This window comes from Amphibalanus amphitrite, unplaced genomic scaffold, assembly GCF_019059575.1.
Source record: "Amphibalanus amphitrite isolate SeventyFive unplaced genomic scaffold, NRLGWU_Aamphi_draft 001509F_arrow, whole genome shotgun sequence".
NCBI lineage: Eukaryota > Metazoa > Arthropoda > Thecostraca > Balanomorpha > Balanidae > Amphibalanus > Amphibalanus amphitrite.
The window spans coordinates 70766-87794 of NW_024883002.1; the positions used below are offsets into that span (position 1 = coordinate 70766).

Consider the following 17029-nt stretch of genomic DNA (forward strand, 5'->3'; position numbering starts at 1 on the left):
GCCACACTAACCTTTCTGGGCATCACGCCGACCTCTGAGAGCCTATGCCGGCATGTACATAAGGACCCTACATCACCTTGCACCATTCTCCGACGACCCTACACATGGTATCTGAGGCCCTACGTACCTAGATTATTGAGAGTCCCAAACGACTTCTGTGGGCCTTCGCCGGCTGGACGGACGGATCCGGTGGGCCTTAGCCGAAGGCCCGCACGCATATATTTTTTGAGAGCTTCATCGGTTTCTGATGGGCCCCGCCGGTTTCTGAGCGTCAGGCGCCGAGCCCTGAGGGCCAATGCCAGCTTCTGGACCCACGTCGGCCTCTGGTAGCCCACACTGGTCTTTCCCGTTCCCAGAGGCAGACCACCAAACTGAGCTTGCGATCATTCAGAATGGGAGCCTGCTTCATTACGATTAGGAACTGCTTTCGCTGCCCACCGGTGACCGTCCAGCCAGAAGTTGAACGTCGCGCAGTGAGGATGACGTAACGACGAAAGGTAGAAACAAGAGATTGACGTCCCGAGGACAGAAACAACGGATTGATACGTAAAAGAGAATATGCGGAACACGGTGTTAGGTTGCCTGAAAAGATTAAAAGTAACGTACCTATTGCTGAGCGAAAAAAAGATTGGTATCAGGTAAAAAAAGAAGTAAAGACGACGCCTTTAACCCTCGCCGGCACAGGCCATTTGCGTCCTTCGACGGCACAAGGGTACACAAGTACCCTTGTGTACCCTTGTGCCAAGTACAAGTACCCTTGTGTACACAAGTTGGTACGATCCCCCTCGCGTTTGGCCCCTGGGCCCTGGTCGAGCTAGAGCTTCGCGGAAAAAGCGAGCGTGTTGCTCGTCACGAGAGGAAGCCGATGATACCCAATTTTAAGGTCCTAGGTCATCGGGTGACCTTCCAGGTCAGGTCAATGACCCGAAAACCGGGAAAATCGGGACCTGTTAGAAAGTCGTAAAGTGTGGCTGCTATTTGGTTTTCCGGGGTGCTGATCACGAAGATCGTGTTAGTTTTTATCAGAGATGATGCCTTCAAGCATTTAGACCAGGTCGGGTCAGGTCAGGTCAGGTCAACCGGTAGGGGTTGTGACGGGTATTTGTAATGTGTCAACCGCCTCTGACAGCTTCGTAACATGTTACGAAGGCACCAAAACCACTTCGTAAATGTTCAAATGGTTGCTAAATTCGAATTCAGCTAAAAAAAACTAGCCTAGAAACATGTAAAACTCGAAAAAGTGAACCGAGGTCACCCGAGGTCACCAAAGGTCAATGACCTGACCTGACCTTCAGGTGACCTTGACACCCACCCTTATGTATAGGAGCAACATCAAATCACATGTTTGAACGTTTGAAACCACGAAAAGCTTGCAAACGCGCGACTAATGCGAGCCGACATACGCCGAATCGCGATTCCGGCCAAACATGGTCTCGGAAAAGAGGTCACAGGTCAAAGGTCATTTGGGTCAGGGTCATGAAATTTTTAGGGTAGGTGTAAAATTGATCAATGCGAGGGTACTGCAAGTTTCGTCGCGATCGGCCGCTTTTTATGCGAGTTATTCGCGAAAAACCTTAGGGGCGGGTTGCATACCCCCCCCCCCCTGTGCCGGCGAGGGTTAAAGGGACCCTCCCACCTTAACATTAGATTTGAGTTGAGATAGCCAAAATGGGGTCCCTGGCTCACAATTACCGGTTTCGGCACTCACAACATCGAGAAATGCCTTAAATCGGAAATATTGAATTTCAAAATTGCAGCATTTTGATTCAGAGGGGCTAATGCATAGGAATACCCCTCTGAATGTGTGACGTCAGCGCATATATCTAACGATTTTTAAATGTTTGACTAAAACGTTTTGTAGCACGTGGTGGTATATGCTGCTTTGCGCGCAACAAGTGCCGCACTTTCAGCTGCCAAACTATTGCTTGCAAATAAAGTCGCTAAGAACAGCGGAGATCCCAAAAAGTAAACAAAAGTAAATGTCTAATATCTTGAAAACCGGTGAATATTTTTCGGTGAAATTTGGTAGATATTCGTTTTCGCTCTTTCTGAACCGAGTGACATCACTTTCATGCCAATTCATAAACTTTTTTGAAGGTGGGAGGGTCCCTTTAAGACGTGAAAGCAGTAACAGGTAATCGGGTGTATCAATGTGCTCACATTGCATCCATGTTTCGTTTACGCTTTGCTTTTGTTTTAACCCGCGCCCCGTAGGGGGGGGGGGCCGAAACGGCCCCCCCTGTCCTTTTCGGTCGATATCTCCTAAACGGCTGGAGATATCGCCACCAAACTTTCAGGACCCCTTTGGGCATCAATTTTACACATTGTGACCAAAAATTTTTCCAGAGGCTGTGATAGGTTGGCCACAAATGACGTCAGAGTGACGTCATGTTCTGTCATTTTCGACCGAAAAAAGACCTTCGCGAGAAGACCTGTCAGGCCTACAGCTTTGAAGATACAGAAAAATGATCAAGACATAAAAGGTGTAGAATTGACAGGGCTACAAAACTGCTATCTCGGATTTTTGAAATTTTTGAGTTTTGATCCCAAAAAATCAAAAAAGCATTTTTTTGGATATATTAGCCAAAAAATCCAAAAAGTTTTTTGAGTTTCGAAAAAAACGGAATATATGTGATAGTACCTACCGTCTTCTATCTACATACCAAATTTCAGATCGATACCTCGTTTTTTGGCCAAGTTATAGTGAAAAAACTGTTCAAAAATGATGACGTCAAATTTTCAAACTCAATTTTTGGCAATTCTAGAACTCGTAGAGCAAAACAAAGACCACCATTAGACTCCCCGTGACGAGCTGCATCGAATGGATACCCATTTTATGCAAAAATATCAACTTTGAAATTTGACCTAATTTGACCTGACCTTGACCTGACCTTCACCAAAACGTGACCTAGGCTGGCCCCAAAGGCTGCCTAACCCACATAATCGCATTTATCATGTAAAATGGACCATAAAACATGTATCACACGACACATTCATATTGTGACCCCCGGTGACCTGACCTCGCTGTGACCTGACCTGGTATCAGTGACCTCAGATAGCAAAGTATGTGTTTGACGAACAATATACCATCGATGGTTTTAAATAAATTACCAATTTACTCGATTTCACAGCACATTTCTTGAATTGCCTGTGAACGGTGAAAATCTGACCTTTGACCTGACCTGTGACGTCATCGGTTTGACCTAGGTCAATGAAATTTGGTCACAAGGTAGTTCCCGGGTAGGGCTATCAAACGCCGTTTGAATTTTGAAAATCGGCCGGTAACTTTCCGAGATCTTAGGGGGGGGGGGCCGAAACGGCCCCCCCCCCCTACGGGTGGTAGGGTCCGCCGGTAGCCCTACGGGGCGCGGGTTAATGTGGACTGACGCCTCGCAATAAATCTCTCGTTTTGCCTTTTCGCTTTTGCCGCCCCCCCCGGGAAGTGACATTTTTACCCTGACTGGGGGGGGGGGGGCAGGCCGGTGACTGCGGGGGTTTGGCCCCCCAGTAGAGGCCCTGCGAAGGGGCGCCATCGATCTTGGGTGAGGCAACTGTCAGGGCTGTGGAGTTGGAGTCGGAGTCGGAGTTGGAGTCGGTCGGAGTCGACAGTTCTGCTCGGAGTCGGAGTCGGAGTCGGAGTCGCCAAAATCTTACCGACTCCGACTCCGGAGTCGGAGTTAACGCTGCATGTATCAACGTCAGGCACTGATTGACGATACTGCGCTCGAAATGAGATTTTGTCGAAAAAAGGCCATGCTACTGTTTTGGACGAACGTTTTCAGCGAAAGAAGCAGAATGTGAATTCCCCAGAAACTGCTTTTTAATTCTGCATGTTATTTGTAACGCATATTTGCAACGCAAAGCCTTGGAACGCGCAAGGGATCGTTTCAGGCAAGATAAAAACGTCTCCGTTATGAGCTTCAATATCCTTATATGGATTTTAATAGAACCGTCCGGAGTCGGAGTCGTGGTTGGAGTCGGAGTCGGAGTCGACTTTTGAAACCGGAGTCGGAGTCGGAGTCGGAGTCACCCTAAAATCCATCGACTCCGCAGCCCTGGCAACTGTAGTCTCCTTGAGGTGGGCGCCAGCGGCTCGCCGGCTCTTGAGGGGCGCCAGCGACTACGGCGGCGCTGGGGCGACTGTGATCTTCAGAATGGCGCCAGATTCTCAAGACGGCGCCATCGATCTCGAATGGGGCGACTGTGATTTTCAGAAGGGCCACGGGTGCTCTAGAGAGGCACCATCGAGATCGACCTTGGATGGGGCGACTGTAGTTTTCATTCAAGTGGGCGCCGGTGGCTCTTGATGGGCTCCATCGAATCATCGATCTTGGGGACTCGGAATACCTACCTATTCTGGTCTCCGGAGGGCGCCTTTAAACGTTGGGGAGAGGCTCAAGTCTTCATGGGGGGGGGGGCTGGAGAGCATTGGGGGTCCCGGCCCCTCCAAAGAGATATAAAGTTCCACCCCTGCTGTGCCGATCCCTCCCTCCGTTTGCTAATTGCTTTGAAGCGTCGCTGAAAGATGTTTGCCCTTCCCGAGTTTGTCGGCACGTGGCACGCGCCACGTGACACCTGGTGACCTGGGACATGCATCATCACCTGCCTCAAGGCATTACGCGTCGAACAGTACCATCAGCATCTCGATCCGATCATTCGTTTAGTTAGGCAACCTAATTGTACAAAGACATAATTGTATTGGCTCGATGACCTTTCAGAGCACGGTTTTTGGCAACGCAAGATGGCGCCCTGTCGGCTTCGCTGTCTTCTATAAGAGGTGCAGTTTATTACATCTTCAATCTCTGCAATATAGGAGGTCCAGTTTATATTTATACGTCCGTATTGCGTGCAGGTGTTGTGGGCGTTGTGGGTCCAGTTTATTTATACGTCCGTGGATAGCTATGATGTTTATTGATGTATAACGTCATAGTTCTATAGCCTTGATTGATAATAAACACATACACAGTAGTAAATGAACTTGAACACCTAAAATGGCACTCAGAGGGCTGTTCACGGACCCTGTGTGCGGTCGGACCGCACACAGCCTCCAAGCTCCGCCCACTGCGTCCCTACGTCAGCCTTGCGTCACCGCACACAGCGACCGCTGTGGCCGGTCGGGACTGGCCACAGCGGACCGTCCACCGCACGCAGCCGTGACGTCAGAGCCGCCTACCCATCCCCTACCCCCACGCCTGCTGGACGTACCGCACACACCGCACGCAGCAGTGTGCGGTGCCCGTGAACACCAGGAAAAAATGGTATTAGTCTACTTATGTCTACTCAAATTAGTCTATTTAGGATAGTTTTAGTCCACGCTACCAATGCCGAAAAATTAATAGATTTAGATAGATATTCAGTCATTTGTATCTAGCATTGACAAAGAAGCTCTGCTATCGCCACAGTAGGTATGGCGTCAGCTGGCAAATAATTTAGAAAATATTACCAAGGCCAGTTTAACCTACAGAAAAATAGCTGCCCGCCGTAATTTTTTGCCTTGAGACTGCTTCACATATTGAGCGTAAACACGATGGGCATGTAAGCAGAGCAGCGGTCTTTGGCAAAAAAATGCTGGCAGGTGGCTATTTTTCTGTTGGTAAAACTGGCCTCTGCCTTAGCTTCCTGGTTCATTGTGCCATACGGCTTTGCTTGTGTTAGTAATCGAGTTATGCAGTGGTGCGTATACATAACAGTAGGAATATCAGTGGTATTCTTAAAGCAGGCAACTTGCATGCTCATGCCCGTTTGCGAAAGGTCGCTATACTAGCTAGTTGTTGAGATATTTACACTAATTCTGCTTCACTGTCTTATAAAATAGTCTTACAGAACAAAACCATCTAATCTGACCTAACCTTACCTACAACCCACCCAGGGCTGTCTCATCCCGGTCTTCATGATGTGTGGTGTGCAACCAGTGATGTCATGGCATTGCAGCATCCTGACTAGGCTGCAGCCTCAGATCACTTGACTGGTGGTCCCTGACTTGACAAGCGCACATGTGCAGACTAGGGATTTGTATTCTGTAATACCATGAAAGGCAGATAAAGTGAGCAGCTGCAGTGCTCTGTTAATGTTTGAATATTGTAAGCTGTCAGAATTACATACAAATGCCAGATAGGTTTCTTGTTAGTTGTTTGTTTTGATTTCAGCTTCCATGTAATATAATTTTTGCCTCAGTGTGAAGTGTGGCAGCTCTCTGGGAGAGCCCTTAAGGTGGATCATATCCCATAGGATTGCATTATGGCTGTCTGACCCTTTGCAGTTTGCACCTACCACTACCAGTGACATCACAGAAATCACTGCATCCTCCTAATGAGCATACCTTCTATATAGGGCCTTGCATCCTACCAACCTATTAACCTACTAACTATAAACCTAGGTACAACATGCAAACCTACAATCTACCAATGTGCAACCTAACTACAGTGAAATTTGTGCCGACATCTCGAGAGCTGGAGAGCCCTGGTGACTTCTTACAAACGGGTGGCAGCATGTGAGACGCCTGCTATCAAAGTTCATTTGTCATAAATAAAAAATAATCAACCATTTCAGTGTTTTATGATTGTTTGCATGCTATAAAGCATAAAAAGTGGTTTTAGCTGATAAGGTACCTAAGTTGTCTTTTTGACATGCACCTAGGTAAGGGTCTTGAGTTTCACCTAGCCTTCAGATTCCAGGGGTGGGATGGATACAAATCTGAAAGGTTTGGAAGTAAGGTGTGCACTTTTTGGCTTTGAGTGCTTAAGCTCCCTAACCCCTAAACCCCCTACTCTCTGCCCCAGGGCAAAGCAGCTGTTGAATGTTGATGCATTTTCAAATAGTGTGATTTATGCTTAACATTTTATTCCAGATTGAGGTATGAATGTCCCAGGTACCAATGAAGGTCTGGTCATCCTTCCAGACCTACCAAAAGGCCACATGGAAAGCCAAGCTGAGGTAGGTTCCTTTTGAAATCTTTTCATCACTTGCAGGATATCCCAAGTAGGTAATAGCCAAGTAATAGCCATCATTGGCTTCAATTTTATGGAAAGCTAGATGTTCAGCATAGAATGTTATAGTTATACACATTTTCTACCTACTGACTCCAACTGATCCTCTCAGTAAAAGCAGGTGATGTGTGGTATTAGAACGTTCCACATCGTGGCTGTGTCCCACATCGGACAGTCCGACGAAAATGTTGTAGGTACCTATATTTGTTTCAAATTCCTTTAAAGATATTTCCGGAACCTCATTGCTACACAGTGCACATGTCCAATGCTTAGGCATGTCATCCAAATTTTTGAATCTGCCACTACCTATAGATCCAAATTGCTTATTTGGTCCAAAGACCTGAATTTGGCATTACAATTTGGCACTGAATTAGGCACTTGATTCGCTCTACCATGGATGAAGGAGAACCTTTCTTTCTCCTTTCAAGACTGGAAAAAGTGGGTTCTTTCATCCATGGCTGTACCATGTCACACTTAAAATTGACAATTATCGGGGTTACATGAGCACAGTAAATACGTATTTAGCCGCTAATTCGAATTAGGAACGCATTACCGACTCATGTAGCCACCTGCTAGTACGAATCGGCGATCCGATCCGCGGTTACATGAGCAAAGCAAATACGTATCACGATCGGATTCACCGCTAATGCGAATCAGGAGCGTATTACCGACTCATGTATCCACCTGCTAATACGAATCGGCGGTCCGAACAAAATCCGCTGGGAAAGAGGCTTAGAAGCGAATAGGACCAAGATACGTATTACAGGAACTATTTCTTCGCAAAAAGAAACATTAAAATGCAAAATAATAGGTATTTTTTTCATTTTCTTCCTTTGAAATAATATTAAAAAAATATGTTGGTATTTTGTCAAGTTTTCAACAATAAATATAGTGAAAACCAAATAGTAAATATCCACATTATTTCAGTTGAAACATTTTTCTGACAGCACTACAGACGAATCAAGAGAGGCAATTGCCCAATGAGTCAAAGCAAGACAACTTTATGTTCAACTTTTTTTTTGTTAAGTTAATTGAGAATGTTTTGAGCAGATTAAATGCAAAAAAGACATAAGATAATAAATATTTAATTTAGTCACCTCTATTGCTACGGAAGTGCGCCACATTTGTATGCTATTCCGTTTGTAATGCGCATCGAGCCGAGAGCCAAACTAGATCCGTTTGACGTCACTGATACGAATTTGCTCATGTAGTCGGTGCACTGAGTGCGTTCTTGGGGAGCTGATGCGAATTAGCGTAGTGCGTATTTGGAACGGATCGCTCATGTAACCGAAACGTCCGAGGCACACGATTCGGGCCGTATTTCACAAGAACTATTCTTTGCTGACTGGAAGCGTCAAAATGCAAAATACTAAGCATTTTTTTATTGGCTGCCTCGTAGAAAATAGCAAAAAAAATGTTTGTATTTTGGTTTAGTCTTTGCATGTGAAATAAAATGAATGAAAAATTTTGATAGATAATTTTTTCTGACCACCCTGCTGTCGCTGCATGGCGAATCAGTGCCCACTGACTTAAAACAAGAAAACTTTGTTTTCATTTTTTGATTTCATGTTAATTTTAAATGTTTTTGAGCCTATCAAATGATATAAGTATTTAAAATTTAGCTCAGTCGTCCCGGTAAATGCCGCAACTGCGCCATGACTGTACGCTAATCCTATTCCGTTTGTGATGCGAATTACCGGCCGTCGAGGAGTCAGCCCGGGTGAGCCAAACAAGATCCGTTTGACGTAGATAAAACGAATTAGTCTCATGTAACCGGTGCCGTAGATCCGTTTGTGGGGAGCTGATGCGCATTAGCGTAGTGCGTATTTGGAACGGATCGCTCATGTAACCCCGGTAATTCAGTTCATGACGTGTTTTGAACTTTGAAGACGATGGAAAAGGGCACCATTTCTCACCAAAATGACATCACTGAAGCCAGAGCATGGCGTAGTGTTAGGAAAAAGTGTCATTAGAGGCGCTTCAACAGGAGGCTTCCTCCCTTTCTATTGAACCTCCTTTCCTTATCTGATTCCAGAATTGAATGGTTTATGTTACTTGTTCCTTTGGCTTTTTTTTTTACCTAATCGGGAGTGCTTTTGGTCTATTTAAGGGATAGGGGAAGCCGGGGGAAGCCCGGCATAGTAAGCTCTTTTTCATTTTTATTACATACCATACGTGCTGTATAAAATGTTGATATCCTGTTAGCTAGCTAAGTTCATTGGCCGTGTCCTCCCAAAAATTCGGTTTCGTGGAATAAGTATAAGGTTGAGAAAATCGAGTTTTAAAAAAGTGTTGATTTTTCTGGGGTAAGCCCGGCATAGGGGTAACGCCGGCCACCTCCCCAGCGCTTTACAACGAGTTGATGAAACCATTATGTGTCTTCCAAATATTAACGGAAAGTGAAATATTAAGTTACGGATTAGCTCTGGACGTCTTAGAGTTTATGTCACTACTGGTATTTTAGCTAGCGTCTACCACATATACAGTACAGGTCGATGAAAATCGTGATGCAAAATTGACAAAAAATGTGTAGGTATTTCAAAATTGCTTTAAAAAAATTCTTTTTACCTTAATGCATCATATTGCATATCATTCGACTCGGCTGATGAAGAAGAACACAACGACACCATTTTTGAAGCTCTAGCTTCATTGTCTGTCGCGTTATCTGCAAAAACGTAGTTTGACCCTAGTTGACCTTAACCCGCGCCCTGGTGGGGTCTGTTTATAACGCGACCTGGTGGGGGGGGGGCTATTTTTTGCCCCCCCTCGTATCTCCGAAACTACTGGACGGATCCGCAAAATTCAAACGGCGTTCGAAAGGCCTGTCAAATTTGTCGAGGGAAACCAAATTTCATTGACCTCGGGGTCACCGATGACGTCACAGGTCAGGTCAAAGATGAAATGTTTCACCGTTCACGGGTCTGCTAGGGAATGCGCTATAACACCGAGGAAAACGCATTTTGTCGATAATCAGCGATAGGGCGTCAGTTGCCTAGTAGATATGTTGCTATTAGAGGTCACTGACAATACCAGGTCAGGTCACAGGTCAGGTCACCAAGGGTCACAGGTCAGGTCACATGAGCCCAACTTTACTAAGGTCGTGTGATGCATGTTTTATGGCCAATTTTTCATTTCCAACTCAATGGTGTTGGTTATAAGACTATCAGGTACGGCTTAGGTCACTTTCTGGTGAAGTTCAGGTCAAGGTCAGGTCAAGGTCAGGCCAAAAAAGGTCAAATTTTAAAGTTGATAGTTTTGCATAAAATGGGTATTGATTCGATGCAGCTCGTCACGGGGAGTCTAATGGTGGTCTTTGTTTTGCGCTACGGGGTCTAGAATTGCTAAAAATTGAGTTTGAAAATTTGACGTCATCAATTTTGAACAGTTTTTTCGCTATAACTTGGCCAAAAAAAGAGGTATCAATCTCAAATTTGGTATGTGGATGGAAGGCGGTAAGGACTATCACATATATTCCGGTTTTTGCGAAATTCAAAAAACTTTTTGGATTTTTCGATTATTATATCCAAAAAAATTATTTTTTGATTTTTGGGGGTCCAAATCCAAAAAATTCAAAAATCCGAGATACCAGTTTTGTAGCCCTGTTGATTCTACAGCTTTTATGTTTTCATCATTTTTCTGTGTTTGCAAAGCTATAGGCCTGACATCTCTTCCCGCGAAACCCTTTTTTGGGTCGAAAACGGCAGAACATGACGTCACTCTGACGTCATTTTCGGCCAACCTATCATAGCCTTTGGAAAAATTTTTGGTCACAATGTGTAAAATTGATGTCCGGGAGGGTACTGAAAGTTTGGTGACGATCGGCGCAGCGGTTCTGGAGATATATCGAAAAGTCTGGAGGGGGGCAAAAAATAGCCCCCCCCCCACCAGGTCGCGGGTTAAGTGACATGACTGGCTTTGTCTATGATAACATGTTTATTTTCGAAATTTATCTTTGATCTAGGTGTAAACCAAACCTGCTCAGTACCTATTATCTCATGGAAAACAGTGGTTTAGTGGCATTGCTCTCGGTTGGGGATAAGCAGGGTTACTTTTAAAGGGGGGGAAGAGGGGAATTTCCCCCCTTCGAAAATTCCGCTCCCCCTTTCAAATCGTGTCTGAACGGCTAGGGAGGGAAGGGGGAATTTCCCCCTTTCAAATTTATTTTGGAGCCCATTTTCAATCAATTCGCTATTCAGATTCTATAGTCATCGTTAATCAGATTCTCGTCATCAATCAACGTTGCTGGCGTTAAGATAATTATTAATTTTCAATTTTCGGTTCCATCCAACCATTTTACGTTCAGTGCAGCAGGAACTCCAGATTTGACCCGATACCGATCGGATAGTCGGTGGGACCGTCTCTTGTCTTGTCTCTTCCGTCTTTTCGCAATCACTGACATATCGGTACAGGCGTCGGCGTAGAAACCGGCGGGGGACGGGATTACCTCTCCGAACCAAGGGTGGATAGTGGATACAGGGGGAGGGGGGCAATGGGCCATGGCCCCTCCTTTGACGCAAAAAGAAGGTGACCCCCTTTTGGACCCCCTTTTATATTCTGTGTTCTTTCTCAGAAACGACCCATTTATTCACGATTATTTTCACTTTTTCATCGACGCCAAGGCCAGACATCTAAAATTTTTGTCCCAATATGACAATGGCCGTGTTTAACCATCCTCCAAACCGGAATCATTGAAGGAAAAACAACGTTATTTTTGTCCCATAGGCATCAAAGCTTTGAGTAATAGATGACTTTTCTCTTTATGCAGCATTCACGTTCATCTGCTTTGCATGCAGAGCAGGGCGCAAAAAAAGTACCTCATCACAGCCGGCTTTCCCAATGGAACTTTCACTGCTCACTAATACTAATAGTAATAATTCAAGTTTTGTGCTTCATTAGTTTTTGTTCGGATATCACTGCCCACCTTGTAGTTGTAGAGGTTGCAGTTTTGTAGCGCCGTCGTTTCTCTACATACACGACCACACAAAGAACTTTGGAATTGCTCGTTAACTGTAGCTTTTGTGAGCGTTTAAGAATTTCATGTTTTTTGCTCATTTTTGCTCGAACAGTTTGACATCAATTACTCCTGACCTAAGGTGACCTAAGACTTGAAATTTTGTGCGAAGGTTTCAAATTGATGCCCGGTAAGGTACTAAAAATTTGGCGGCGCTGCGCGCCGCCGTTTTTCGCTTTTCAAGAAAACCCACATGGGGGCCAAAATGACCTCCAATCAGGGCGCGGATTAACCTCTCTCTTTAGAAAGGCGTTACTTAATGTTTGGCCGGGGTATACCTACTAGTTATTGATACCACTGATAGGTTGATACTACTGATTGGCATTTGCCAGGGCGCAGTCAAGTTGGGACCTCCCCCGCCCCTCACAGCCATGGTAGGTGCGTATATTTTTTAGCAAAATTATTTTTTGGCAACCTTCCAAAATAAAGTGGCTGAAACCCGAGGAAAGAATAGGATTTGGGGGTAGGTAAGGTTCTGCGGGCTCCATCCTAACGAAAAACCTAATGGTATTGCCGCCCACCCCCCTTTCAGATGCCCCTGGATCCGCCTTTGCCCCGAACTTTATTCCCCCTCTCAACTTTTCCTGTAAAAGTAACCCTGGGGATAAGCTTGGCCACTCGCCCGGGGTTACCCTAATGTGCTAATTTTTATTTTAGAACAGCGATGTTCGAAAAAAATGTCATACTTAAGCCAGCCTGCCTCGTCACCCCTCACTACAAACACTTAAACGATCCTTACATAACATTCGTATAAATATTAGTACTGTATGGTATAACATTAACAGTGCAACATATCTTACTTTTTAGCTAAAAACCCTTAAAATATCATTTTTGCTCTATAACTTTAACAATATACAATTTTTGTTAGCCTTAACTTTTTTGCTGGCGTTACCTTAGCTGCCACGCTAAAAGGAAAAGCAGTTGAGCATTTTAATGTGAATAATTTAGCCGGAAACGGGGTGGCCGGTGTAACGGCCATTCAAATCAATTTCTACAGATAAACCGCCATTCTACTAGGTGCCGCTATATTGTACGTAAAACCTGAAACAAACAATAGTATCAACAAAAATAATGCACATGGACACACGAACAACACAAAGACCAATCATTTCAAAGCATTGCACACATTAATCAATTATCAATGGACAATAATCTTACTTTTGTGGGATCTGACGTCCCAGTATCACAATCGTATGTGTCAATGGCCACGCTTCACCGCGTGCCACGCCCTGTTCAAGGTTCTATTAATTGGAGGCGGCAAATTGGGGAAAAGAAAACATCGCTGCCCAATGACCTCTGGGCGGCGGTTACACTCCCACCAATCGGTCACGATTCTATAACAAGACAGTCCACATTTGCGCAACACGACCGCGGAGCGTAACCATCCTGCGCCACACGACCGACGACGGTAAAGATGGTGGCAAACTGAAATCATCTTACGTCACGGGAGTTGCCCGTCGTCCATCACTAAGCGTCACTCGGCAGCCGCTCACGATACGTAGCGCCAACACATACTAGTCAGCTCACTCGTCGGCTGACGTGCCACTCTCCTCAGTTCACAACGCACTAACAACCACCACACTGTCGGTGGCTGTTACCTGTTTATGTCGCACGCTCTGAGGCACTGCATAACTGCATGTCTCAGTTAAACCTTCAACGTCTGAGCCACTGTCATCAAATGAGCCACTGTCGTCACTGGCAGAGCCACAGACAGTCCCACGCGCAACGCTCAGGGTCGTAGCAGTAGTCTAGGCTACGCAGCAGCTACACAGTTCAGCCTGACAGCCACGCACAGTTCAGCCCCACTGAGCGCCGTCGATGGCTGCAGCCGCCAACTCTGCTCAAGCACCGCCGAAGCCACCACCAGCGCGCGGCCCGGCCCCGCAGACCGCCGCCGGAGCCACCAGCAGCGCGCGGCCCAGCTCCGCCGAGCGCCACCGAAGTCGGCGCCTACGGGAGGAGCCGCACCAGCTTCTGTATCGGTCGATCATATGTTCCGTCTTTCGTGCGTACGGCGACCCGCCGGACGAATCCGTCGTCGGACGGATGAAGCCGCGTGACGCGCCCCAGCATCCACTTGCAGCGGGGAGAGTTGTCGTCGACAACGAGCACGACGCTGTCCAGTTCGATGTTCTCGTGCGCTGTCGCCCATTTCCTCCTTTCCTGGAGACTCGGGAGGAACTCGGAGCGCCATCGTTGCCAGAACCGGTTTGCCAGGTACTGGACGCGTCGCCAGCGACGACGGCAGTAGACGTCAGTCCTCTGAAAGGCACCAGGCGGCGAAAGCACTACATTACATTTCTGTGTTAGTAGAGTCATGGGTGAGATTGGGTGGGGTTCATCGGGAGTCATGTTGAAGGATGTGAGGGGCCTGCTATTAACGATAGCTTCCACTTCGCAGAGCAGCGTTCGCAGGAGCTCGTCATCCAGCCGAGCCCCGTGACATTCCTGAACGAGACCGCCCAAGACAGCCCGAGCGGAGCGAATCATTCGCTCCCAGACGCCTCCTGCGTGGCTGGCTGTTGGGACATTCATCCGAAAGATGACCCAGTCGCAGTTCTCCTTCATCAGCTCTCTGCGTATCCTGTCGTCGTCCATCTCGTCCCAAGCCCTCTCTAAGGCTCTCTTCCCGCCCACGAAGTTTGTGCCTCTGTCACTTCGCAGCACCCTCACCGGGCCTCTTCGGCTCACAAACCGTCTGTAGGCGTTAAGAAAAGAGTCCGTCGACAGTGAGTTTGCCGTCTCGATATGCACTGCCCGAGACGACATGCACGTGGAGAGAACGCCCCACCTTTTCACTTCACTCCGTCGCTCCTGTACCAGGAATGGACCAAACAAGTCCACGCCTGAATAGGTGAAAGGCGCCGCAGGTTCCAGTCTGTCATGCGGCAGGTCGGCCATCTTCTGATTCAGAACGTGGGCACGGAGCTTCTTGCAGTTGACACACTTCAGAATCAGGCGTGCCACCGATCGTCTCCCTCCGACGACCCAGTAGCCAGATGACCTCAGTCGAGCGAGAGTGAGACCTCGCCCAGCATGTCCGACTTTCTCATGGCACTCCTTGACGATCAGATACGTCACATGGCTTCGGTTGGGGATGATAACAGGGTGCACCTCACTCTCTGGAAAACCGCTCCTGCGAAGCCTCCCACCAACACAGATCAACCCGTCTCGCACAACTGGATCGAGACGAGACAACTCCTTGGGAACCGTGGCGGTCCGCCGGCCGGCTCCCACCGTCCTTGCCTGTCCCGATCGTCCAGCGCGGTCGACTTCACCTGGCAGCTCCTGTCGCTGCAATGCTGTCAGAATGATCCTCTCTGCTTCTTCCAGTTCTTCTACTCCGACTTGCGTTTTGGGAACATCTCGTGACTGCACGGCACTCCTCTTCATCATCACGAGGTGGTGAAGTTTCCTCACGTACAGGACGCACGTCGCTACTGCTCGCTTGGCTCGCCACCAGCTAGAGAAGCACTCGAGCCTCTTCGGAATTCCAGCGAACTCCTCCCGCGCTGCTGTGGCGAAGCTGAAAGCAGAGCGTGACTTCACCTCAGGATCTTCGTCTCCAACCTCCCGTGGTCCCTCGCCCTCCGGCAGGACCGCACGGGACAGGAAGGCAGGTCCGTGCCACCACAAGACACTGTCCACCAGTTCCTCGGCTCTGATGCCTCGGGAGGCAAGATCGGCTGGATTCTCCTCACTTGTCACGTGCCTCCACTGACTTGGCTCAGTATGGTTGCGAATTTCCTGAACTCGATTCGCGACATAAACGTGAAAACGTCTCGCTTCGTTCGAAATATAGCCTAACACCACCTTACTGTCTGTCCAGTAGAACTCTTGCAGGTGCTGCAGCTTCAGTTCGTCCTGGAGGAACTTGCTCATCCTCACAGAGAGTACGGAAGCGGTCAACTCGAGCCTTGGCACCGTAACCGGCTTGGTTGGTGCCACACGAGCCTTGCTGATGATCAGTGAACAGTTGACCAGTCCATTTTGGTCAACCGTCCTCACGTAACTGCACTGCCCGTAGCCCACAGCGCTGGCGTCGGAGAAATGATGCAGCTCTACAGTCATCTTGTCCTGCAGCCCACCTTCCACATAGCATCGTGGAACACTCACGATCTTCAGAGCCAACATACTCTCCATCCACTCCTTCCATGCGTCAGCCACATCGCTGGGCACGGGATCGTCCCATCCGCAGCCCTCACGACACAGCTCCCTCAGTAGCAATTTCCCTCTCAAGATGAAAGGAGACACCAGGCCCAATGGATCAAAAAACGAACTTACTACTGATAGTATTCCTCTTCTGGTCACTTCTCTGACTCTCGGCGTGACGTGGATGGATAACATGTCGGTGTCCGTGTCCCAGTCGATTCCTAGAGTCCGCTCAACGGGAAGATCACCGGAACCGACATCTAGACTCCGAAGTCCAGCGCAGCGACTCTCCATCGGCACCGACTTCACGACATCTATGCTGTTCGAGAGGATCTTGTGAACAGTGAAGCCTCCACGTGCGCAGAGCTTTCTGGTCGTGTCAATCAGTTTGACCGCTGTCTCGGCGTCTGGTACAGAGATGAGACCGTCGTCAATATAGAAATCACCTTTCATGAAGTCGGCGGCCTCTCTTTCAGTGTCACCTCGCTGACAATCAGCAGCAGCTCTGAGTGCAAACATTGCACACGCGGGTGACGAGGTGGCACCGAATAGGTGAGTCTTCATCCGGTATTCAGTTGGGTCTCTTTTCAAGTCTCCATCCTCCCACCACAGGAACCTGAGCAAGTTGCGATCCCTGACGTCGACTCCCACTTGGTTGAACATCGCCTCCAAGTCGCAGGAAACCGCCACAGGCTCCTTACGGAATCGGCACAGGATTCCGGTGAGACTGTTTGTGAGGTCCGGTCCCTGTAAGAGGTGGCTGTTTAGCACGTGGCCCCGAAACTCCCGAAACTCTGCACTGCAGTCAAATACGATTCGAATCTTGTTCTTTTGTGGGTGGTACACCCCGTGATGCGGAATGTACCAAACCCTGCCATCA

General features: G+C 47.6%; 1 protein-coding gene across 10 annotated transcripts in view; it reads left to right on the forward strand.

Annotated features, from left to right (window-relative positions):
- The first annotated feature begins 4580 nt into the window (after positions 1–4580).
- The window catches only part of LOC122373520 (cyclic AMP-responsive element-binding protein-like), a 36374-nt gene continuing 23925 nt past the window's right edge, over positions 4581–17029 (forward strand). For 2 of the 10 annotated variants that reach the window (XR_006255061.1, XM_043351651.1), the window contains exons 1-2: positions 4799–4816; positions 6848–6933. Coding sequence is in view for 9 of the 10 variants with exons in the window: in XM_043351651.1 (XP_043207586.1) it covers positions 6856–6933 (78 nt within the window). In the remaining variant the exon portion in view is untranslated. The other 8 variants (XM_043351659.1, XM_043351660.1, XM_043351657.1 and 5 more) reach the window with 8 other exon arrangements.